This window comes from Vicugna pacos, chromosome 1 (assembly GCF_048564905.1).
Source record: "Vicugna pacos chromosome 1, VicPac4, whole genome shotgun sequence".
Taxonomy (NCBI): domain Eukaryota; kingdom Metazoa; phylum Chordata; class Mammalia; order Artiodactyla; family Camelidae; genus Vicugna; species Vicugna pacos.
In genome coordinates, this window is record NC_132987.1 from 17,571,679 (window position 1) to 17,595,713 (window position 24,035).

General features: G+C 44.3%; 1 protein-coding gene across 5 annotated transcripts in view; it reads right to left on the reverse strand.

Moving 5' to 3' along the window:
- DZIP1L (DAZ interacting zinc finger protein 1 like) overlaps positions 1-18,127 on the reverse strand; it is a 39,319-nt gene extending 21,192 nt beyond the window's left edge. The window contains exons 1-8 of one of the 5 annotated variants that reach the window (XM_072956980.1): positions 16,651-16,686; positions 16,451-16,554; positions 11,833-11,931; positions 10,569-11,150; positions 6,703-6,787; positions 3,964-4,115; positions 3,136-3,285; positions 1,270-1,398 (exon numbers count right to left, since the gene is read on the reverse strand). In XM_072956980.1, the coding sequence (XP_072813081.1) occupies positions 1,270-1,398; positions 3,136-3,285; positions 3,964-4,115; positions 6,703-6,787; positions 10,569-11,069 (1,017 nt within the window). In that variant the 5' untranslated portion in view covers positions 11,070-11,150; positions 11,833-11,931; positions 16,451-16,554; positions 16,651-16,686. Of the gene's footprint in view, positions 1-1,269; positions 1,399-3,135; positions 3,286-3,963; positions 4,116-6,702; positions 6,788-10,568; positions 11,151-11,832; positions 11,932-16,417; positions 16,687-16,706; positions 16,908-17,506; positions 17,659-18,051 lie in introns of those variants that run through there. The other 4 variants (XM_072957051.1, XM_072957000.1, XM_072957040.1 and 1 more) reach the window with 4 other exon arrangements.
- Positions 18,128-24,035: the final 5,908 nt, after the last annotated feature.

Here is a 24,035-nt window from a genome sequence, read left to right on the forward strand (position 1 = left end):
GAACTACCATATAATGCAGCAATCCACTTCTTGGTATTAATCCAAAGGAATTGAAATCGGGATCTCAAAGAGATACCCGCACTCCCATGTTCATCATTGCAGTATTCACCATAGCCAAGACGTGGCTATATTTACCCCTAAACTCAATAAGTTATACACACTAAATACACACAGCTTTCTACGTGTGAATCATACGTAAAAGTAGCGTGTGTGAATGAAAGAATGAATGAATGCACGAACTAACTAAAACACAGAAATATTTTCCGTTTAAATCTCAGAGTGGCCATAAACAAAAGATTGATAATCTCATCATTTTGACCACATTATGAATTTTGTATGGTCAAAACCATGATAAAGCTGAAGGACCAATAGAAAACTGGGGGAAATGGCAACAAGAGCGACAAAGGGTTGGGTCAGTTTCCATACATTATACAAACTCACAAATTGGTAAGGAAATCAGCAGACAAATAGCAAAGGATGTGAACAGAGTTCATAGAAAAAGAATGGATTTTTTTAATGTAAAACTTGTGAAACATCAAGCAGGGGAAACACTTGATTGCTGACTATCAGTTAAACATTAAGCTCTTTCTTAACAGTCCTGGAGAGGAGAATCAGAAGTACAATGTGATTTAACTACTGGGCCAATTGCCCTTCCTTGTCATGGAATTATCAGTGATGCAGACTGGATATAACTGGACTGATGTAAGATTCATCCAGCAGTGGCCAGGCCACCTCCTACCTAAGCTCATGACAGCAGACGGTATACAAGTCTTCCCAATTCCATATCCAGTGACCTCACGCAGGCAGCATGAAATCAGCCATGGTGGGAATATTTACACCATGAAAAATGGCAAATGCTACAAATCAAAGCTTTTTTAGTTCTGGACAGCCAGTTGTTAAATATTTACCATCACACCACTAGATCTGTGCCAAATATCTTCAAAGCCAGGAGAGGGTCACACTGCCTGAGAACTGTTCCCAGCTGTGTTGGAATCAACATGAGGGCAAAGGTGTCCCATTAGATACACAGCTGAATGTGTTCTGAAAAAGATCCTAGGCAAATTGATACTGCACATGGGTACACCACCAGCCTCACCTGGGAACCCTAAGAACCTATTCTATGCTTTCATGAATTGGCAGAAGGTCTGAAAATACAGAACTTTGATATCTTTCAACTTCCCCAAAACCATAGAGCCAAAATAGAAACTGTTGGAAGACAACATAGTTCTTGGTGGGCTCTGGGAAGAAAGACCTGGGGCAGCATCTCACCTGAATTTCCATCCTCTCCTTCAGGGCCTGGAGCTCCTGAGCCTGCCCCAGTTGCTGCTCGGACTCATCACTCTGCAGGGACCCAAGGTTGGACTTCCCCACATTGTAGGACTGAAGCGCCTGCAGTTTCTGAAAAGGCCAGTGTACAGTTTCATTTAGAGGAAAATCTAATTATGATACTCAGAATTTTCTGACAACACAAATGACATCGCCATATGCACAGTGGCCAAGAGAACATCTGCAGAAAAGTACATAAATGGAAAAAGAAAAACCTACATTTTAACTACCTTCAGCATTTAATATGGAGATCTGAGGTCTAGATCTATCTAAAGTGTCTAGGCAGCTAGGACCATGTCAGGGGAAGTGTGGGAGTCAGAGAGGGTCGGATGAGCTCAGGGATGACGGGTTTGGAGCTGGGGGTTGGGAGCATGATGTCCATATGGTGGAGAAGCATCCTGTCTTCCACAAATCATCCCTGACCACCCTGGGGGAACATTTGGGATGAGAGGGCTCAGGTTACTATAGACACACACACAGACACAGACACACACTCACACACACATACACACCTCCCATTGCAACCCCACCACCTTTCATCCTTGGCGTTGCATCTCAGATAGAGATAATGGATCACCCAAGGCTCCAAGCACATCCTATAAAAATCCCCTCCTGAAAAAGTCATCTAGGTGTTTCTTTAGGCAAACAAAACATGGCATGATCATGAGAAACACCCTTAGACAGTTCATTTTCAATACCACACAAGATTCTCTTTGATGTTCGGGGGACCAATAAGAGCGAAATATATTGTGAAAGTATTTCTCCTCAAGCATTTCCCTGATATGGTTTTAGTTATACAGGTCTATATGGGAAGATACAGTCCAGGGATAACTTTAATAAGGTTTTTTTGGATAAACTTGATAATATATCCAGTAGAAGAGCAGGGGCTTTGAAGTTTAAAGAGCTGGGTTTAAATCCCAGCTCTACCTCTGTGTGACCTCAGGCAAGTTATGTGGCCTCAATGTCTTCGCAGGAAAAGAAGGAATGATAATAGCTATTTAAAAAAAAAAAAAGGACTTTAACAAAAAAATTAATAAATTAATGATGTGCCTTCTTTGAGGATGTTATTAGAGTTGTTTGGTTGTTATGAGCATTAAAAGTTAGCGTATATAGAGTGCTGTGCACAAGGCCCGAAAAAGTTTCAGTAAATTTTAGCTATCACACGTGACCTCCACTGACCCCAACAGAGGGACTGGCCTGGAGCCAATGTTCAGCAGGTACTTGTTAGAAGAAAAATGCATTCATTTAAAGTTTGCGTCACTTCTTATCTGGTGATGAAAGCTCCTTGCAAAAATAAGGACAATAACAGACAAACAACAGGACCCTACTGTATTATACAGGGAACTATATTCAGTATCCTGTAATAAACCATAATGGGAAAGAATATGGAAAAGAAAAAGAATATATATATATACACAAACTGAATCACTTTGCTGTACACCAGAAACTAACACAACACTGTAAATCAACTAAACTTCAATTAAAAAAAATAAGGATAATATCTAGGAAGTCCTTACTATAGACTAGATCATGTAAGTGCTGTCTATGTACTAATTTAACCCTTTCAGAAACCTACCTTACAGAATAGAAACCGAGGCACAGAAAGGTTAAGTAACTCATCTAAGATCACACAGCCAGTAGGTGCTAGAGCCAAGATTCAATCCCAGGCACTGGCCTCTGGTATCTGGCCTCATAGTATATCAACCCCCAATGGCAGATGACATAGAACTAGTACAAAGAAATGAATTTTGAGAACAAATAAGGAAATTTTTAGCTAAAGACATTTGAGAAGCCCTTTTGTTTGGCTACCTCTTCTAGCGTAGAGCTCTGGTCAGCAACACTTTTTAATTTATCCCAAAAAAACTTTTTGAGCTCATCTATTTCGCCATACAGCTTGGCCTGCTCTTTTTCTTTCCATTTATCCAACTCTTTCTCCCTCTGATGAGTCATCTCTGATTCCTACAAAGAAAAGCAAGAACAAGAGAATCATCCATTGCACATTACAACAAATATTTACTGAGAAATGGCTCGGGCGACTTGTCCCTGCAAGTCACTGTGGAGACCCAAAGAACATTCATCCCCAGTCCCCGCTGTTTGGACTGGGAGTGGGGAAGCCTTATCTGATCTGTAAAGGCCCTCAGGGGTGGGGATCCCATCTTTTCTCTCTTTATATTCCTCAGAATGCCTGGCATCGTTGGTGCTTAATAAATGCTCGCTGAGGGAAGGAGTGATGAATGAATAAATGATGGACTGAGTGAGCAAGTTTATCTATTTTCATTCTACAAATATTTACTGAGAACCTCCTCTGGGCTGGATTCTGGAGCTTATCCAGTCTTTGTCCTTCAAAAGGTAACTAACAGTATATTGGAAGAAGTTAAAATTCAGGTTCACATGCTAAATAATGCAGGAAACTGCAACTCTCTGCTCTGCTTTTGGCCATACAGGTCTGTCAACGGAATCGAACCTCCCTTTGCAGACTACCTCAAATCATTTGGCACATCCAGGAAGATGCCATCCTTGCTCTGACCCCTGGCTCTGGGAGACAGCCGGAATTTTGGCCCTGTGAGGTGCACAGACTTTGTGGGTCTCCCAGCTGGTCCAGGACCCAGTCCCCCGCCACTCCCTCTCCACACCTACCTGGAGCTGCTGCTGCCTCTTAGCCTCCCTCTGCGCTTCCAGCTTCCCTTCGGTCCACTTTAGCTTGGCTCGCAGCTCTTCTAACACCTCCTCCACTGGTTGCTCCTGCTTCTGTTTTTCTGTGGGGACTGTGCAAAGAGTGGTTGGGCAGCCTAAAAGTCAGAAAGTCAGTGGAGTGCAGAGTTCCTTGCTTACAGTCAGTCACACCTTAGTCTGAGACCAGCTCTGCCACTTTCGCTAACCATCAATCTGGGGCAAACGACATAACCTCCCTGACCCTGTTTCTCCAAACTGGAAAATGGAGATAATAACAGCACATAACTCAGACAGAGGGTCATTGTGAGGACAGCTCGGTCAATGAGAACTATTATTGTCATTTAAAAATAACTATTTGATAGTACTTACACATGGAAATGTGAATGCAAACCAGTGGAGTAACAGAAGCAGAATGCCAAACCGCGTGTGCACACAGATTGTTAATACAAAGAACATATGATGCATTCTGACAGCAGTCAGAAGGGAATTTAAAGCCATAAAATTAATTATAGTTTTAAGTTCAACGAAATAAACTTACATGAAAAAATGAAGAAAAAGGCAGCATGCATTCTGAAGAAACCCTGAATTATAGAAGAATATTCTCACTAAACCACATACTGGTAAACTAAGAGTTACGGGCTGATAAAAAAGACGCCAATTGTACATGAACATTTGCTACTTTAAAGTACATTTAGGAATTATTAGATAGATGGTACTGTTATTAAAACTTTAACCTATTCTTTGAAAAGAGATATATGGCTTTTCTCAGATGGGACTTTTTAGAAACGAGCAAATTTTTTGTTTGTTTGTTTGTTTGTTTTAGAAATGAGCAAATTTTAGATGCAGTAGAAATTAAGTTGGGTTCAGAAAGTGATTTAAGGTGAGTATAGAGTAGGTGAGCTGGGGCACCTTGGTAGCCAGCTGCCCAGCAATAAATTAATGAACATCAATGCAGCCAAAGTTGCCTTAAGAACATATTTTTCCTCTCCTTACAGCACTTTACATTAAGGAAATAATAAGGAAGATGCACAAAGATTTATGTATAAGAATGTTACCAACATGTGATTTATAATAGGGAAATTTTTAGTAACCCATTTAAGTGAAGAAATAATTCAGTTGTGAAATGAATTATGATTGCCACGTAAAATACTATTCAGCCACTAAAAATCATATTTTCAAATGTGACTTAATGACACTGGAAAATATGACATATTCTTAGTTGAAAATAAGCAGTAGTCAAAACTGCATCCTATATGATTATAAAACAATGACAGAGAACACACACAATATTAACTACAGTGATATGTCCATGGTTTTTATTTTCTCTTTTCTACCTTTCTACATTTTAATTTTCAATACCAAAGGCATATTTTTTCTAATTTTTTACTGTGATAAAATACACATAAAGTTTACCATCTTAGCCATTTTTAAATGTATGGTTCAGTGGTATTAAATACACTCATAATGGGGCACAACATCACCACCACCACACATCTTCAGAACTCTTTTCATCTTGTCAAACAGAAACTCTACACTCACTAAACAATCACTCGCCATTCCCTCTTCCCCTAGGCCCTGGTGACCACCATTCTACTTTTTCTCCCTATGAATCTGACTATTCTAGGTGCCTATATCAGTGAAATCATACAGTATATGTCCTTTTCTGACTGACTTAGTTCATTTAGCATAACATCACCTTTAGCATATTGCAGAACTACTTTTCTTTTTAAGGCTGAATAGTATTTCTTTTTATGTATATATCACACTTTGTCCATTCATCTATCAATGGACATCTGCGTTGCTTCCACATCTTAGCTACTGTGAATGCTGCTATCAACATGAGTGTACAAATTATCTCTTCAAAGACATGTATCTTTATCAGAAAAAAATGTTTAATAAGTAGAAAATCTGTTTTTCTTTAGCAGCCTCCAATGCAGAACCAAGAAGAATTAGATACACAATAAATGCATAGTAATCAGGTAAATGGTGCTGTTTTAAAACTCGTCTGTTCTTCAAAAAGGAAATTAAAATTAAGGAAAACAAGAAAAAAGTTTTATTTCATGGGATTTTTATATTTAATGTATATACATTTTATTATATTAGATTTTCATATCTATATTTAATGTTTTAACAATTTTTTTATCAAACCTCAAAAAATAGATATAAAGTAAGCAAATATCTTAATGGGGAAAACATACAGCAATGCTACTCGTTTTAGAATTTGAAACAGTAAAATTACAGTGATTAAGTCATGATACTTCAGGTACACAAAAAAGCCAAAGAGCCTGTCCGATTGCTCCTTAATCCCATTTAAGCTTATTCATGATGGGCATTAGAAAACAGCAGATTTGCAGAAGGCTGGGAGGTAAGGGCCCTTCAAAGTCACTCCATCTGACTGCCCCATTCCCAGTGAAGGACCCTGGACTCAGAGGGAAAGCACTGACCACAGTCACATAACAGAAAGAGACAAAGCCAAGACCAGAACCTACCTGTCTGACTCCCAGCCCTTTTTCTCTAAACACACGGTTGGAAACCCTCCCACCCCATGTGGAATACCCCCACGGCGGATGCTGGGATCACCCTATCCTCAATCAGATGATGAAGTTCTGAGGGCAGCTGTGGTGGCGTACGTGGTCTCCCACCCACTGAACACCAGCCCAGGCCCTTCCACGGTCCCACCCCAGGAGCACCACCTGGACTCACCGCCTTCCACCATGCCTGAGTGCCTGCGCTGGATGTGGCTCTGGAGATAGGTGGCGTTCATGAACATCTTGTGACACAAGTGGCACTACACAGAGGGAGGGAGTGGAGAGTGCAGAATTAGCTCACCTGAGTCAGCCTGGGAGTCCCCCTGTATCAAAACTCCCTTTCCTTGGGACCCCTGGGCTGCTTTAGAAATGAAGAATTTGATTTACTGAGTAAGGCAGTGACGTGAACCCAAAATATGTATTTTTATACATATATATATATATATATATATATATATATATACTTTTTTTTTTTTGCTAACCTTTAAAACACTCCCCAGTGCCATGGGAGCTATGAACAATGACTAGGTATTTGATGATGCTAAGAAGTTTTTGTTGTTTTCTCAGGGCATGATGATGGTATTATGTTTATGTTTAAAAGTGGGAGTCCTTGCCTTTTAGAGACACATAATGAAATATTTACAGATAAAATCATATGACTAATACACTTCAGAATAACCCAGGATAGGGGGAAGTGGGTAGAGGAACAAATCCGACACCTTTGGTCATGGGTTGATCACTACTGGGCTGGGCAGTGTGCAGAGGAAGGTTCATTACGTTATTCTCTCTACTTTTGTATATGTTTGAAATTTTGCACAATACAAAGTTTTTTCTCAAAAACAACAATGTCCAAGTCCCACCCAGAGCTGAGAACCACCAGAGCAAAGAAAAGTAAACACAGCATTTGAAACTCCACTTCGCTCTCCTCAAGCATTTCAGACACTAACAATCTATCCTTATCATCTTTTTGCTGTAAAACGTCAAAATTGTTCCACCACAGCTTTGCAGGCTGCCATTACTAGTCAATCAGAGTTAAGAGCGCAGAGTATTTGCTATCTTTACACAAGGGCAAATGTGACAGAAATTGCTAGTTGTCCCCCAATGCCCATTTTCTCTTTTACCTTAGCAACAGAAATCTTGATTTGCAGCTGGTCTTGAGGCTAGTGAGAATAAATACTGTATGTCCTAGCCTCCCGGACAACCAGGCGTGGTCACGTGACTAGATTCTGGCCAATGACATGTAAACAGAAGTGGTACCTGCAACCACTTCTAGAAGGTGTCATTAAAGAAAGCACCATGCGCCCCAAAAAATAAAGCCTATTAATGGAAAAAAAAATGGAAAAAGAAAAACAAATTGAATCCAAATAAAGTAGAAGAAAGGGAAAAAAAAGTGCCATGACATGCCTCATCCTCTCTCCTCCTGCTGAACAGAATGGGGACCTGAGAGGTGGAACTCAAGCAGCCCTCCTGGACCAGGAAGCAGAAGCCTTATGACAGGGTTGGCGAGAAACACATCCAGAACTGAGTCCGCGATGGCTATGGCATTGCATAGCAACCCTGGATTGTCTACCTCAACTTTGTTCATGAGAGAGAGAAAAAAACTTCTGTCTGGTTCAAGCAATTATGATTTGAGGTTTCCTATCACCCACAGCAAACCTAATCCAAATGGACACAGCTTCGGTCGACAGACTTTGCCCCCTCCAGAGTTCTAAAGCGACACGTGAATTTCTAGTCATCTGAAGGAATATTGGTTGGCTGAGGGGAAGGAGATATTTTATAAGGCATCTTATTTCAAATTATAAGCTCTTCCCCTCATCCCACCCCAAGCAGCACACTCACCAACCAGGCACCTGAAGCTGGACTACTGGACAGCCACCACCGCCTTCAGACTAAAGTCCACTCTTTACCAGGGTCTTCAAGGCTCCACTTTCCCCTCCTCCACGTCTCTTACCACAGACCCCCAAGCCCCACCGTGGGTCATTCCAAAGTCATCACACCAGCCACCCATCTCACGATGGCACCTTGGCTGCCTCTGCCCGCAGCACTTCTTTACAAAACTGCACTCAACATTAAGACTCAGGGTTTTTTTTCTAATTTTATGGTGAAATTTTATTTTTATTAATCTTTTTTTTCTATTGAAGTATAGTTGGTTTACAATGCCATGTCAATTTTTGGTGTACAGCATAATGTTTCAGTCATAAATATACATGCATATATTCCTTTTCATATTCTTTTTCATTAAATTAAAGGTTACTACAGGACACTGAATATAGTTCCCTGTGCTGTACAGTAGAAACTTGTTTATCGATTTTAATTCAAGACTCAGGTTTTTTGTGGGGGGCGGGAGTTGGTTTGTTGTTTTTTTTAATGGAGATACTGGGGATTGAATCCAGGACCCAGTGCATGCTAAGCATGCGCTCTGCCACTTGAGCTATACCCTCCCCCTATTCAAGACTCAGTTTAAACACTGTCTCAGGAAGACTGTCTCTTCAACCCCACCTCCGTGCTCCTCAGCTCCTCAGCTGTATCTTTATCTTACTTAACGCTTTCTCCACCTGTGACAGACACGTGGAGAAAGCGTTCGTTTTTGGCAGGACAGTAGCCACTCCCTCATCCTCTGATAACAGAACCCCAGCTTTCTTCTGGGAAATTACCCTCTCCTTCCTCATCCTCAATCCATGAGCTTCGGTCTACCCCCAGCTCCGTGGCAAAACACGTGACCCAGACCAAAGCCAATCATAGCCCTGCAGTCCTGGGACCTGCAGGTGGTTCAGTGCTAGAGAGGGCACCTGATCTCAGCCAAGCCAAGGAACAAAGTGAATTCCTGCGTGGGCTTCTGGGACCCTGCCAGCCTTGAGTCTGGGAAAATGAGGTGCTGGCGATGCCGCGACCCAACTTGCTACCACAGGGACAGAATCTTTCTGAGAATGAAATCCACACTGACAAAGAATTGCCAAGAGCTGCAGAGAGAGAAAACAGATTCTGGCGCCACCATCTGAGTCCCACCATAACCTTGGATTTTTCAGTTAAATTGACCAATAAATTCCTTTTTGGCCTAAACCAGGTTAGATTGCTGTTGTGTCGTTTACTACTGAAAAGGTTTGATCTTTTTATCATAATTAACATTATGTTAATTATATCAATTACCACTCAATCCATCAACATCATATCATAATGATCCCTTTTGTCCCACCCACCCCCAAACTATGAATTTCTGAAAAACATGAACCAGCATGATTTTCCCCTTCATCCTCAGAGCCTGGCAAAGGGCCTGGCCACCAGACAATTTATTAAAGGGTTACTGTCCCTCATCCACATTTTCCACAGAAAGAGATGCAGATGCTCAAATGTCACTCTGGGTAATGAACTTGTCACTGGTTAACTAATGGAGTCACTTTTCCAGAATGGGCCTGACTCTGCCAGTCCCTTGTCACACTGATTTCACACATATGCTCACAAACCTCTCACACACACCTTTACACATCACACTCTCTACCTAAGCACACATAAAACCTCCATACACACACACGTCCTCCATAAATATAAACACTCTTATACACATACACACCCTTCACTCATTCACATACACACATCATCAATGTATCTTTACATGCACATTTCACACACAAGCACATTATACACCACACACTCTACGTACATACATGCACACACCATTCACAGATGTAACCTCCAGACAATCACATACGCACAGTACACATATATACACACCATCCAGAAACACACACACATCCCCTCTATACACTCACACATGCACCCATGAGACATGCACCCTCTCCTTAAACACATTCACTCTCTAGGCACTCATACACATACCTGCTGCACATCTACAGTCTAAACACACTGTAGACCCAATGAGACACCCTCGGGCTCTCTGGCTTCAAGCAGCATCTCTAAAACTTGCTCCCAACCCCAGTGAGAATGGCCACAGCGGCCTCGGAGCCCAGGCAGTGGTGCTCCCCAGGTGGCCGGTGGTGGGGTGCACAGCCCTCCCCGTGTCTCTGCCCCACAGCATCCCCTTACCATGTGGCAGCTGTAGGCGTCCATCTGCAGGAGCAGCTGCTGCAGGGTGATGATCATCTTGCGACGCCGGTGGCTCTCCTGTCGCACACCCTTGAGCTCATCAGCCTGGCGGGCCAGCTCCTGCTGGCTCCCCTCCTGCTGGCCCAGGCTGGCCAGCAGCTGCGCCTCCAGTTCAGCCACGCTGGCGCTCAGGGAGTCCTGGCAGTGCAGCAGGTACTCGATGCTGAGCTGCGCCAGCCGCAGCACCTTGAGCAGCGCAGGGTCCACAGGCTGCCTGCAGCGGTGGCACACCTCCTTGTCCAGGTTGCAGAAGGTGATGCTTGTGATGTTCTCCTGCAGGGCGGCCACATCCATCTCCCGCGCCACGCGGTCCACGTCTAGGGCACTGATGCGCATCCAGTCCATGCTCTGACAGCGAGGCTGGAACTTAAAGGCTGGGAGAGGGTGGGCCCCTAAGAGGGGGCCACTGAGGACCACAGCAGTGGTGGCAGGGGACTGCATGGGTGGGGGAATCTCTGGGCTCACCACCTGGGGAGGGTGTCACCAAGGCCACAGCAGCAGGCATAGGAGCTGAGGGAGGGCCTGGAAAAGGAGAAGAGAGCCCAAGTTAGGCCTGGGGCACGTGGCTATGTGCTGTCCGCTGGCCAGCGAGAGCCTGCAGTGTGCGTGGTGTGCGCTGACATGGCCAGAGCTTGGAAAGCAAACGTGTGGGCTTTACAACACACAGATGTGGAGTCAGATCCTCAGCCTTGGGCAAGTTCCTTCACATCTTTAAGCCTCCATGTGTACTGGGGATCACAGAGCCTCCTCTGCAGGCCTGTGGTTAGGAATGAGGCAGGTGAAAAACCCAGCCTAGTGCCTGGCACCTAGTAGGTCCTCAGTGAACCCCCAGCCATACCCAAGTCCACTGCAAGAGTGCCTGCCAGAGGTCTTGGTCAGGAGGGAGCTGTCAGATGTATAAGCAGGTCCTTCTGCAACCCCACCATGATCTCAAGATAAAGCCCAATAACTCGCCATGGGAGGCAGAGCCACCTAATGTCCACACACCCCACCCTCTCCTTCGGTAACTGCAAGATTTAGTGGAACAGGGGCGGGCTGCTGTCTGGCTTTCCCAGCTGTACAGTGTGATCCCATGTGAGGACATTCTTTCCAATGGGATGTGAGTGAATGATGTCCGCCTCTGCCAGGAGGTGGCGCTCAAGGGAGCAGCCGTGTCTCCGCAAACAGACGGTGCTCAGTGCGCGATGGTCTTTTTTTGCCAGACCTCGTGGTTTAGAAAACACCTCCGGTTTGTTGTCAAAGACTCAGATTCTACTTGCCGCTCTCTTGGTAGACAAAGAAATTGTTCTCTTTGGAGAATAGCCTGACAACAGCAATCAGAATTTAAAATGAATATTTCACTACTAAGAATTCTCATTTATTCTACAGAGAAACTCATACAAGTGCGCAAAGGTGCTTGTGAAAAAATTGTCATTGTAGTATTATCTGTAATAGCAAAGTACAAGGAAAGTATAAGAAAGCAAAGTACAATAAGGGGTAAAAATGGTATCTTTACACAATGAAATTCTATGCAGCTATTGATAAGAATAAGGCAGTTTTTTATGTACTGATATGGAATAATTACTATACATACACATATATATCCATTTCTGTTTAAATGATATATTTACATAATCACATTTAATAATAGTTTGCAAAAACAAATAAGGCATATATATTTCACATATATGTGTGTGTATATATATACATATATAAAAATATATATATTTCTCACATTAGAATAGTTGCCTATGAGGTAGAAGGGAAATGGGAATGTGAAATGGGGATAAACAAATGAATAAAATAAATAAATAAAATAGATAGATGGCGCAAGGGTAGGTGATGGATGACTAGATAGACACACAGGCTTACACAGACCAATGATAATACATGTATAATATATACACATATATACACACTATAAATGATTAATATTTGTTATTCATAAATAACATAATTAAATTAAATATGCTTATTTATTATTCCTATATATGATTCATTTTCTATATTATTTCATAAGCATAGACTATTTCTAGAAAAATAAACAAGCTATTAGCAATGGTTACATCTGGGAAGTTATTACCCACTCACCACCTCTCTATACTATTCAAAGTTTCTTTGCATCATCATCTATTACTTTCATAATTTTTTAAAGAAAAAAATATAATTTCTACCTTTAAGGAACTTAGAATCTGACAAACCAGAATTATATGGAACCCTATTTAGCCAAGTTCTTTCTAGATCATGTGACTCACACTTTTAAGGTACAGTAGAAAGAGAAGAGAAAGGTCATTGGCCTCAAGGAGAAAGGCCTTGAAGAAACGGTGGGGGTGGGTTTGCAAAGAGGGGAAGAGCCTCCGGGAAAGGCCCCAGACCTCCCTGAGCCTGTCAGCACCTGGGAAAGGCAGCACTAGAAGGTACAGGGTTAGCGCCTCCCCTCACGGCGCTTTGAGAACTAGGGGGGCGCACGGTACCAGTACTCTGTAGGAACACTGGCCATAGGGCAGGGAGCGCCAGCCTCAGTGCCAGATACACACTCTAAAGGCAAATCTGCAAACAAGCATCATTATTCCCACTTTACCAACAAGGAAACTGATGTCTGGAAAGGTCAAGCGTTCTCCCGGGTTGGGAGGCCAGAGCTGACGTACAAGTGGAGGTGCCCCTGGCTCCAAAGCTGATGGTCTCTGAACCACCCAACATTGGTTCTTGAGACTATTTGTCCCAAAACTTTGCTTTGATCAGATCATCACCCCTTATCCATCAGACTCATTCATTCACTCATCCAGCCCCCTCCTTTATGGCATGCCTACCTTGGCCAGGCCCGGTGCCAGGCACTGGGGCTCCCAAGATGTATTAACCAACACCTACCCCACCCCTGCCTTGCCGGAGCTAGCATAGCGCCTTGTTGCCACAGTGCCGAGTCCAAACCCCTTAGCCTGGTCTTGAAGCTGTCGCAGAATGTTGCCGACCCACCTTTTCCATTTTAGCTCTCACGCTTCCCTTTCTCAGATACTCCTTCCCAACACACACCCCAAAAACAAAACCAGCCAGCCCCCAGCAGCCCCAGCACGGCCATGAGGAGAAGGCCAGCACATTTCAAGTAACATATCATGTTATTTAAAAAAAAAAAAGAAGGCAAGTGACATGACACTCACCTTGCTCAGCTACAAGCTGCCACCATGTCACCAGAACCTCAGAGACAATTGCCACAATGAGCCTTGCCTCGGAGCAACAGCAGGTCACCAGGCACGCTGTGGGCTAGGGTAACAGGACACCTGCCTCCTTTCCTCCCACAGACCTGGAGCTCACCTGGGAACTCTGTTTAACTATTTAGGCTTTGGCCTCAGATATTTGCCTGCAGTCCTCTCTCTAGTAACAAGGCCAAGAGTGTTCCATCAGCCACTCCCTCCTCCCACCCCTCTTAATGCCCTTTCCAGCCCCTTCCTTGAATACTTACTATCCTTTCTCCTTCCTTGAAGGCAAGGTGTGCCGGTGCCCCTGACAGCCTGCTGTTCACTCGCCACCCATCACCCCTGCACACTCTCCCTGGGGGTGAGCTCACACGTAGCCACAGCTTCAGCTGCCACAGGCTGAGCCTCCACCAGTCCCAGTCTCTTTCTCACAGGCCCATCTGTCTCTTGGGACTTTTAGACCCAGCTTTCCACTACTGGTTATACCGGAAATTGTAAATCTAAATTCCACCAGGGCCAGGAAGGTAGCATTCGATGTTGGAAACGTGCCAGGTAGAAGAGACCCCCACAGTACAAGCCTGTCGACAAATGGCAGCTGATTCCCCCTCAGCGTCCCAGATACACTAGCCAGTGGTGCTCGAAGTGTGGTCACTGAAAACTGGAAACTTATTAGAGATGCAGATCTCCAGACTAATTGATTCAACATCACTGCAGGGGGTAGTGTGGGGATGGGGGAGTGTTAAGAAGTATGGCAAAACGGGGGTCCATGCCTGTTTACAGCAGGCAGCCACCTCTGAGTTGCCTTGGATGCTTGGCTCCTCCAAGTGCCTTTCTTGGCTTGGCTGCATTCTTGAGGAAGCGGAAGAGACAGTAAAGTGGCAGTGGTGTAGTCTAGCTGTCAATTTGTGTTAAAGAAATTAGTCCAAATTTTGTTTTAAAAAAGTTAGCTGTTTGGTTGTCTTTGAGGAATTCTCTTTGACAGATCATAGGTGGACAAGTTTCAGAAGAAACTTAAAGTCTCCAGGAGTTGTTTCACTGTGGGGTGACTGCCTTGTGAGATAGTGAACACCCCATTAACTGGAAGTGTGCATAACTAGGTGGTGAATGGGCTTGCTTTCTTGGCTGTGGGATTGCCCCAGGTGGAAACCATCTCTTCCACAACAGGTGAGTTTGGAATGCTAGCACAGATATCAATCTTCGTGGGTCCCACTAATTCATGACAGTGGTCTAGGATTGGGAAGTTTCCTGGGGCCCTATCAAAACATTTAGACACGGTAAATGGTTTCAGATTTCCTAATGATGACGAGCCATTTTTACCTTGTGTTTGTATTCCCAGGTGTGAGAAAAGCAGTCCACTGATAATTCAGTCTGGAGAAAGCATAATGTTCCTGCTCTCTGGGGTGTGTGGTTTCCAGGTAACCAGCAATGCTCTCATTTGGCTTTGTCTTCCACCCATCCCAACCAGGATTCAGGCTGTGGAGCTGAGTCGTGTTTGGCTAAGCTCTGCTGTGATGCAAGGAGAATTTAGGGTCTGTAGCACTGACCCTGTTGTGATTTGCTGTGAACTCTTTCAGTCTTCACAGTTCGGTGAAGAAATCTCAGGTACTGTAATTTACATGAGGGGAAATGATTTGTGTACCATCATTGCGAGGCAGTTTGGAATAATTCAAAAGCTTTGGAGTCAGAACTTGATTTGGATCCTTGACTTCATTACTTAGTAGCTGAGAGACTTGGGGCTGGTCCCTTAGCTTCTCTGAGCCTCAGTTTCTACATCTATCAGATGAGGCAAATCATGACTACATACGCGACTATATGATGGCTAGAAGTAGTGCTATTAAATGCGGGCACAGTGCCCGGCACATAGGTTCTTAATGAATGTCTGCTGTCATTATTATCATCTTCAGATTCCAGCAGTTCTGTTCACCCTTTGATACCAGAGCCCTAGGTCTTCTGAGAATTGGGGTTCTAGTGGCAGACAGGGGTGATCACTTTACTGTCTCTTCCGCTTTCTCAAGAATGCAGCCAAGCCAAGAAAGGCACTTGGAGGAGCCAAGCATTCAAGGCAACTGCTGGGCAATTATTTACCAGCCTGCCCTGCCTCCAAGCTGATTCCAAGGGTGTTGCCCAGGAGATCAGGTGTGTCATTAGTGCTAATTACTACAGTTGCCAATGAAACCCTCACAACGTTTCCTTAAGGCTATGCATACACTGTACACCAGGGAGCACCACAGACCCCAAGGAGCGTGACCCAGGAGCAGTCCTGGAGCACCACCATTATAGACCTGATCCTGCCTTGTTCTCTGACTCTGCTGTTTTCTAAAGAAAGGAGTCCCCCTTTCCACTCGGGGGAGGGGGGGAGATCCACTCCATCAGGCTCACAGCTCTCCCTTCCAGCAGGTCTCCCATTCACCAGAACTTTTAAGGAGGTATTTTTAAAACACAGTGTCCTTGGTTTGGCCGAAAGCCTATTTTAACTTTTTGCCACAAAAGAATGTTCTTTAAAATAAAAATCAGAGGAAGGGATTTGACTGACATCTCTTACAAGTATTTTAGAGGAGAAGACTACATATTGCTAAGAGCTATCCTCCCAGGTGCAGAATTGTCCAAAACCAACACTACCTTTCACATCTAAAAGAGCAGCTTAGAACATACTGGTGTTTTCGTTCCCATGGAGAAGTCACTGCTTCTTGGTAGAGTTTCTCCATCTTCAGTGCCTGTGCTGTAAGACCTCACAAATATTTCCTAGAGGTACAAGCCTAGTGACAGGGGGCGTTCCAAGTGATCAACCCTTCTGACCAGGAAGGACCAGCCCTTCCTGCAAGGGACCCACAAGGAGGTTCAGAGCAGCCCACCAAGTTGTCCCCGTCTCCACTCCTGTCGGTTTCAGCTGAGCAACAAGCCTTTTCACCTAATTGCAGCTGCCTGACAGAATCCAGTTAGGCTGCACAAATGAATTCAGGTTTCTGTTCATGACGTGAAGCATAGAACTTCATGCAACCATTTCATCAAGTTGGATGGTATAAAAGAGATTTCCATGTGAGAGAGAGGTCTCCAGAGCTTTAGCGCTGACAGAGACAGACGGACACCCCTTATCAGCCACTTGACTGGAGAACCAGCCTTCTCCAGGTATGGTTGTTCTCACTGGCCAGTCCTCAGCCCCTGGTGGAGGTGACTGTGAAAAGAGAGAGACCACCCACTCTATCTGCCTGCAGATGGGAGCGTGGGAGGCCGCAGTGGAGCACCTCACACTCACCAAGCCTCTCTTTAAAGCCCTGTTAGAAACCACATTGCAAGAGACTGCTGCAGGGGGCAGATGGGCTCTGGGCCCTAGGGAGTCCTGGGTGAACGGCAGCCCCCACCCAGGCCCCACAGACCCCTCTTCTGACCGGCCTTCTGGACCCTTGTCCTGTACTAAGCAAGTCTTGTCTGGACTTATATCTGCAGCCACCTCAAAACAAAAATATAGTTGCTGCCTCCTGCTAAATTCCAGCCTAGAAATGCAAGGCGGTGGAATGAGAGATGCTAATATTTGTTTTGAAATCATCTCATCACTGAAAGATCCCCTTTACCTACAGAAAGCAAAGCGGCAAGCCCCCCAACCCACCCCGAAATCTTTTTTTTTTTTTTCCAAACAGTAAAAATCCAAGGCCGTCCTCCCAGCGAAGACCAGCCCTGCGGGTTCAGTCATTCCAGCTCCCCTCCGCGTACCTCGGTCCCGAGCAGGCCGAAGGGGCCGGGGCGGGGGGCCGCCGGCCGCCGGCGGAGGCGAGTCCCGGGGCCGAGCGGAGGCGCAGCTCCCGCGCTGGACCCCGCAGGGCGTCCGAGCCGCGACAGTTTAACTTCCCGCAGCCCCTGGCTCTGGTAGCTCGGGCTGCACGCCGCTCGCCACCCTCGCCCCTCCCGGGCCGAATTCCTGGCATAGTTTTCCCGCGCGGTCCGGCTCACCTGGGGGTCCCCGGAGCCGGGAGGGCGAGCAGACGTCCCGAGCTGGCGGCTCCGCTCCTCCGCCCCGGCCCCGCCTCCCGGCTCGCTCCCCCGCCGCGGTGCCAAGCGGTTCCCGGAATCCTCGCCGCCGCGCCGGAGATGCCTCCCCAGCCCCGGGCAGCCCGGGCGCTCGGGGGCCGAGGGCCCAGCAGGCAGAAGCCTCAGGCCTCGAATGCCTCCCGCTCGTGAGACAGCCGCTCTGCCGCAGCCCAGCGAGGGGCGGGGCCTCTCTCCAGCCCCCTGGGACAAGCTATTTTTAGGTCTGTTACCGAAGAGGGAAGGAGGGAATGCCACGTTTAATCCGTCAGGAAAATCCAGGATCCTGTGAGTGGCTCCCAGGCCTTGCTGAGAAGCGGGGACGTCCTCACGTCTACACACACACACACACACACACACACACACACACACCGGGCAGATAGCCCTGCCCACTCGTTCTAAACTCAGGAGACTGTCTTGGTTTCTTACCCGGACCCAAGCTAGTCCTATGAGTCAGTCCCAGGTCTGGTCAGATGGCAACCGCCTTCCCCCGAACCCCGAAGCTAATGGCTAGCCCTGTGGATCCAGCTGGGAAACCCAGGACCAAATAACTCTCTCAAAAGCAGTCTCTCACCCCTTCCTATAGCCATTGATTGCTTTACTGAGAATCAGATTTCTGCGAATCCTTTTTTTTTTTTTAAGCCTTCTTGTCATGGGGCAGCCAAAGCAAAATCGCCCCGGAACAAGTGCTGGAAAGGATATGGAGAAATTGGTACTCCTATGCACTGCTGTGAAAATGTAAAAGGTACAGTCACTGTGGGAAAGAGAATGGTGGTTCCTCGAAAAAATTAAACGTGGAATTACCATATGACCCAACAATCCCACTTCCGGGTATATACACAAAAGAAAGCAGAGACTCACACAGATATTTGCACACCCATGTTCATGATAGTATTATTCACAATAGCTAAAAGGTAAAAACAACCTAAACGTCCAGAGATGGATGGATAAACAAAATGTTTTATGTTTTATATATACGTATATTTTTGCCCTTAAAAAGGAATTCTGGTACATGCTACAACAGGAGTGAACCTTGAAAACATTATGCTAAGTGAAATAAGCCAGACACAAGAAAACACTTATTATGTGATTCAGCGTATACAAGGTGCCTAGAACAGTCAAGTTCTTAGAGACAGAAAATAGAATGGTGGGTGCCAGGGTTGGGGAGAGGTGAAAATTTATTGTCTAATGGGTACCAAGTTTCAGTTCAGGATGATGAAAAAGCTCTAGATCTGGATAGTAGTGCTGGTTGAATCATAACATGAATGTACTTAATGTCACTGAATTGTACATTTGAAAATGGTTAAAACAGTAAATTTTATGGTATATATTTTACCACAATTTTTTAAATGTAAAAAAAAAAAGTGGATGAGCAGGGGCCATGCTTAAGTAGGGCTGTCTGTGAGCCACTAGCTTAGATGGGGGGTCTTGTTCCTCCTCTGCTCTCCTGGGCAGGCTCCCTTTCTCCCTCAATAGGACTTCCTACAGGAGGAGAGGGAAGAGTCAAAGATGTGGAGTCAAAGATGTATTTACATTCCACATTCGCAGGCTATGTGACCCTGGGAAGTCACTTATCCTCTCTGTAACGTGGGGAAAATTAACTCTGCCTAGAGGGTCATCATGAGAACCAACTTAGTTAAAATATCTCTAGGCTCAGCCTGGGGCCTGGCAGTCACTGGTGCATCCTCCCAAGTTCAGTCAAGTGTGAAATCTGTGGGGTCTGGGGGCATTTGTTTCTCAACTAGCTTCCCTAAAGTGTGCAAAAAGTAGCTGTGTGTGTGTGTGTGTGTGTGTGTGTGTTTCTACCAGCCTCAGTGTAAGTGAGTTGCTGTCTCTTGAGGGGCTATGGTGAGAAAGTGGACTTGACATGCACCCAGATCCACCTTCTCGGTAACGCCCAAAACTAAAGGCTTCAGGAGCCCAAGGCCTCCCATGCGTGGAACCCTCCCTTTCCTGGGCCCCAGTTTGACATTCGATACAGCCAAGGGTTACTGGGTTCGTACTAAGTGCCAGGCTCTGTTCTAGGACCCAAGGGAACCAAAAGTCTATAGAGGGCTTGGTCACTCAGCATTAGAAAGCTGTCACCTTCTGCTGCACCACCTCTGCCACAACTCACACAAGATCTGACGGCACCAGTGGGGACAGGTGTATAGTCCATGACACAGGTACAGGCCAAAGGAGACTGGCCCTAGATAGCTAGTGCAAGGGACATTCCTGTCACCCTGAGCAGCTAGCTGGACCAAAACTGTTGGACAGCAGGACAGAGGCTGGCTTTTCAGTATCTGTGATTTCCATTTTGCCCTGTGGCCCATCACCCCTTCCTCAGGCCAGTGCCGGACACCCGCTCTCTTACCAACATAGACAGTGTCACAGCTTGTCTCCTTCCTACAAAGGGGACACGACTGCTGATTGAAGGTATACTTTAGACTCTAGGCAGCCCACAGTATGAGTGCCCTCTGCTGTCAATTGCTGGCATCACACCTTGGAGTTCAACTCCAATTCCAGATCCCACTTTCCTGAAGGTCATCTGAGGTGTATGGATGGGATCAGGACTCCCAGTGCACTAATGGTCCTCAAGGCGATTTTAGGCCAAAGGTGTATTGACAGGTTTTAACAGTACTGACGTACAGATAGGCAGGCATATAGAAGGGCATTTTACATAAAAATCTGGTTTGCTGGCTTCTTGAAAAATCCAAGGATCTGGCAAGAAAAAGTCTGCACTCTCGCATACCAAGAACTGACTGGAACTGAGGGGGGACCTCTTCCCTAGGCAGAGCTTACACTCTAACCCATTCCCTGAAGAAGATCCCTTTGAAGGAAGTCTTTGCACTTATAAAAAGACCTCTTTCCTCAGGAAAATGCTCTCCTCGTTTGAAAAAAATGAAAACACAGAGTTAGTCTAACCAGGACCCATTCTCTGAGTCTCGAAACAAATCTTAGGCCAGGTAGCCTGGGATAGACTGAAAAAAATTGCAAAATAATAAAATGTTTATGTCCTTGATATACAAAAAGAGGTTACATATCAATAAGAAATAGAAAAGCAAACTAATAGAAAAGTGGACAAAAGATACTAAGCAAGTCACAGAATAAGAAAATATATATTGCCAATTAAACATGCGAAACACTCAACTTCACCATACGTAATATACCAATTAGACACATTTTTAAGCAATCATATTAGCTAAAATTAAATAGATATTTTTGGCACTGGTGAAAGATGGGAAAATGGGCAATTTCAAACACCCTTTTGAAAACAATCAGGCAGCACATATCAAAATTTAAAGTTGTCAAAATGTGGTAATCAGGACTTTCATTATAGGATTATGTGTACAATTAAAATTAGAATCAACTTAAATGTTCACCAATTGGGTATTGATTACATTGATTATGTTATCCTACAATGAAACACTCTGCAGCACTTATGAAGAATATATCTTGGTATGTTAATTTTAAAAAGGTGTCCAAGATATATATATTGTCTTTTTTTATTGTAATATAGTCAGTTTACAATGTTGTGTCAGTTTCTGGTGTACAGCACAATGCTTCAGCAAGACATGTATATTGTTAAATTGAAAAACAACTGACATAATAATATGTATTATGACTCTAGGACCCAGGACCTCGTGCATGCTAACGCACTCTACTGCTGAGCTATGCCCTCCCCCCTACTTTTACACCATTTTCAAAGCTTATTGTTTGAAATTCTAAGAATGAGTGTGGGGTTTGGGAAAAAAATTAACATGAGGGAAAACACCAGCACGGCCTATTTTCAAAATGTATCATGATGTAAACAGGTGGCATAGACTCATCGAAGGCCAGAAGGAATCCAAGGTCATCTGGAAGCCCAGGAATCACACACTTCTTAACACTCACTACATTTTTTACTTTGCCTAATACACCCCTCACCATCATGGTTTTTCCCCAGTTTCATTGAGAAATAATTGGCATACATCACTGTATAAGTTTAAAGTATACTGCACAGTGACTTGATTTATATATTGTGACATTCTAACCACAATAGATTTGGCTAAGATCCATCTTCTCCAAAAGATACAGTAAAAAGAAAAGAAAGAAAAACAGAAAAAAGGAAAAAACTTCTTGTAATGAGAACTCATGGAATTTACTCTCTTAACAACTTCCCTGTATATCACACAGCAGTATTAGCTGAAGTCATCATGTTGTACATTACAGCCCTAGTACTTATTTTTTATCATATACATTTTAGTCTATGCATTTTTCCACCACCACCAAATTTTGAAATATTCTTTTCTACTAAACAAACTGTATTTATTACTAATACATTACTAATTTATTCCCCACATTTTATTAAACATTTTACTCTCTATAAACATCAAATGGTCAATATTGCCACAGTGAATTCATATAATCACAGCCCAGCATAAAGAAATGTGACATTCAGGTTGATCTATTTGGTCCCATTAACAAACAATTCATACATTTTTGAAACATTGAACATTTTCTAGTCAAACCCTTCAAAACCCTAGTGATGGAGGTAGTTAGTTGGAGAACAATCTGTCATACATTCTCCAGATGAGGAAATGAGATTCAATGTGTGTGACCTGCTCCTCCCCAAGGGGGCTAGCCCTAGGAATCCTCACTTGTGGAGACACTCAGGAGGCTGAAAGCCAGCAGAGGGTCTGAGGACAGAAATCAGAAGAGAGCCATGGGGAGTAGCAGCAAGCCTCAAAGTCTGACTCTGGTGTCAGACTGGATGGAAGAATCCAGAGCAAGTAACTGGGAATAAATAAAGCTGGGGCAGGAGACATGACTTGTGAGTATTTTTTAAAAAGATAGTCAAAGCAGTGATTCTCAAAGGAGGAAATATCAGAATAAAAGGGCATAGGTAGATGTAGTCTGAGAAAGCATTATAATATTATATTTGGAGAAAAATACAAACTATTTTCGCCAAAAGCAAACTACCATAAAGAAAGTTCTAGAAAATCTTGACTGATGAGCACTTGTAGAAGAAATATTAATTCTCATACCTCCTGGGAAAAGGAGGTAATTTTTATGTGACTGTAAAAGGGGCAGTAATTTTTTGGTTTGAATTTGTAATTTGCTTTTATAAGCCAACTGGGATATAATAGAGAAAAGTAGACACCCTAGGGAGGAGAGGAGACTCTCCCAGGGGGATGTGGCAAGTCATTAGGATGTAAGTACTAGGGACCTGCAGTGGGCTGAAAGTTTGTGTCCCCCTCAAATTCATATCTTGGAATCCTACTCTCCAAAAATGATATTAGGCAGTGGGGCCTTTGGGAGGTAATTAGGGCATGAGGGTAGAGCCCTCCTGTATGGAATTAGTTCTGCTATATGAAGGACCCCAGAGATCTCCCTTGCCCTGCTCCACCATATGATGATACAAAAAGATGAGTATCACCTGCCACTGAAGAAGACCCTCACTGAAATCCAACCATGTTGTCACCTTGATCTTGGACTTCCAGCCTGCAGGATTGTAACCAGTAACTGTTAACTGTTTGTAAGCCACTCAGTCTGTAGTACTCTGCTTTGCAGCCCAAACTGACTTAGACGGGACCTTGTCGGCTTGATTCTGCTATGTCTTCAGCATCTAAATCAGTGCTTGGCACCCGGAAGGGGCTCAATTAATAATGTTGACTGAATCTGTTAATGAATATCAAATTCAGGACTAGATATATTGAGTCTCTGTTTATCCTAGCCAATTCTCTAACAGAACCTGTAATTAATCTTACTAAAGTAAATTTAATATCTAGCAAAACTGTTAGCTGCCTATCCTAACATCCATTTTTTCTTCCTCCTTAAATATCCCAGCCTCTCTTGCAGCTACATTCTGACCAGTGAGACGTAAGAAGTGTTACATGGTACTTGCATGAAGTCTTCATAAAATAAGGGAGGTGCTCCTTTCTTCCTTCCTTTATCCTGCTGCCTGAATTGCAGAAATGGTGGGTGGGAGATCAAGCAGCCATATGGCCCACAGGCTGTGGACAGTTAAGATGACAAGCAGAAAGACGCAAGAAACCTAAGTCCCTGATAACCGCAGGGACTATACCCACCCTGGATTGTCTGCCTTCAAACTATTTTTGTTGAGGAAAAATGTGTTACAGCTCGGTGTTACAACTCAGTTGTGACAGCAACCTGGAACCAGGCAAGAGACCAACAAGCACTCAGAGAGTTGGACAATTTAGGTTTATTACGCCAGCAGGGGCAGAGAAGTAAACAC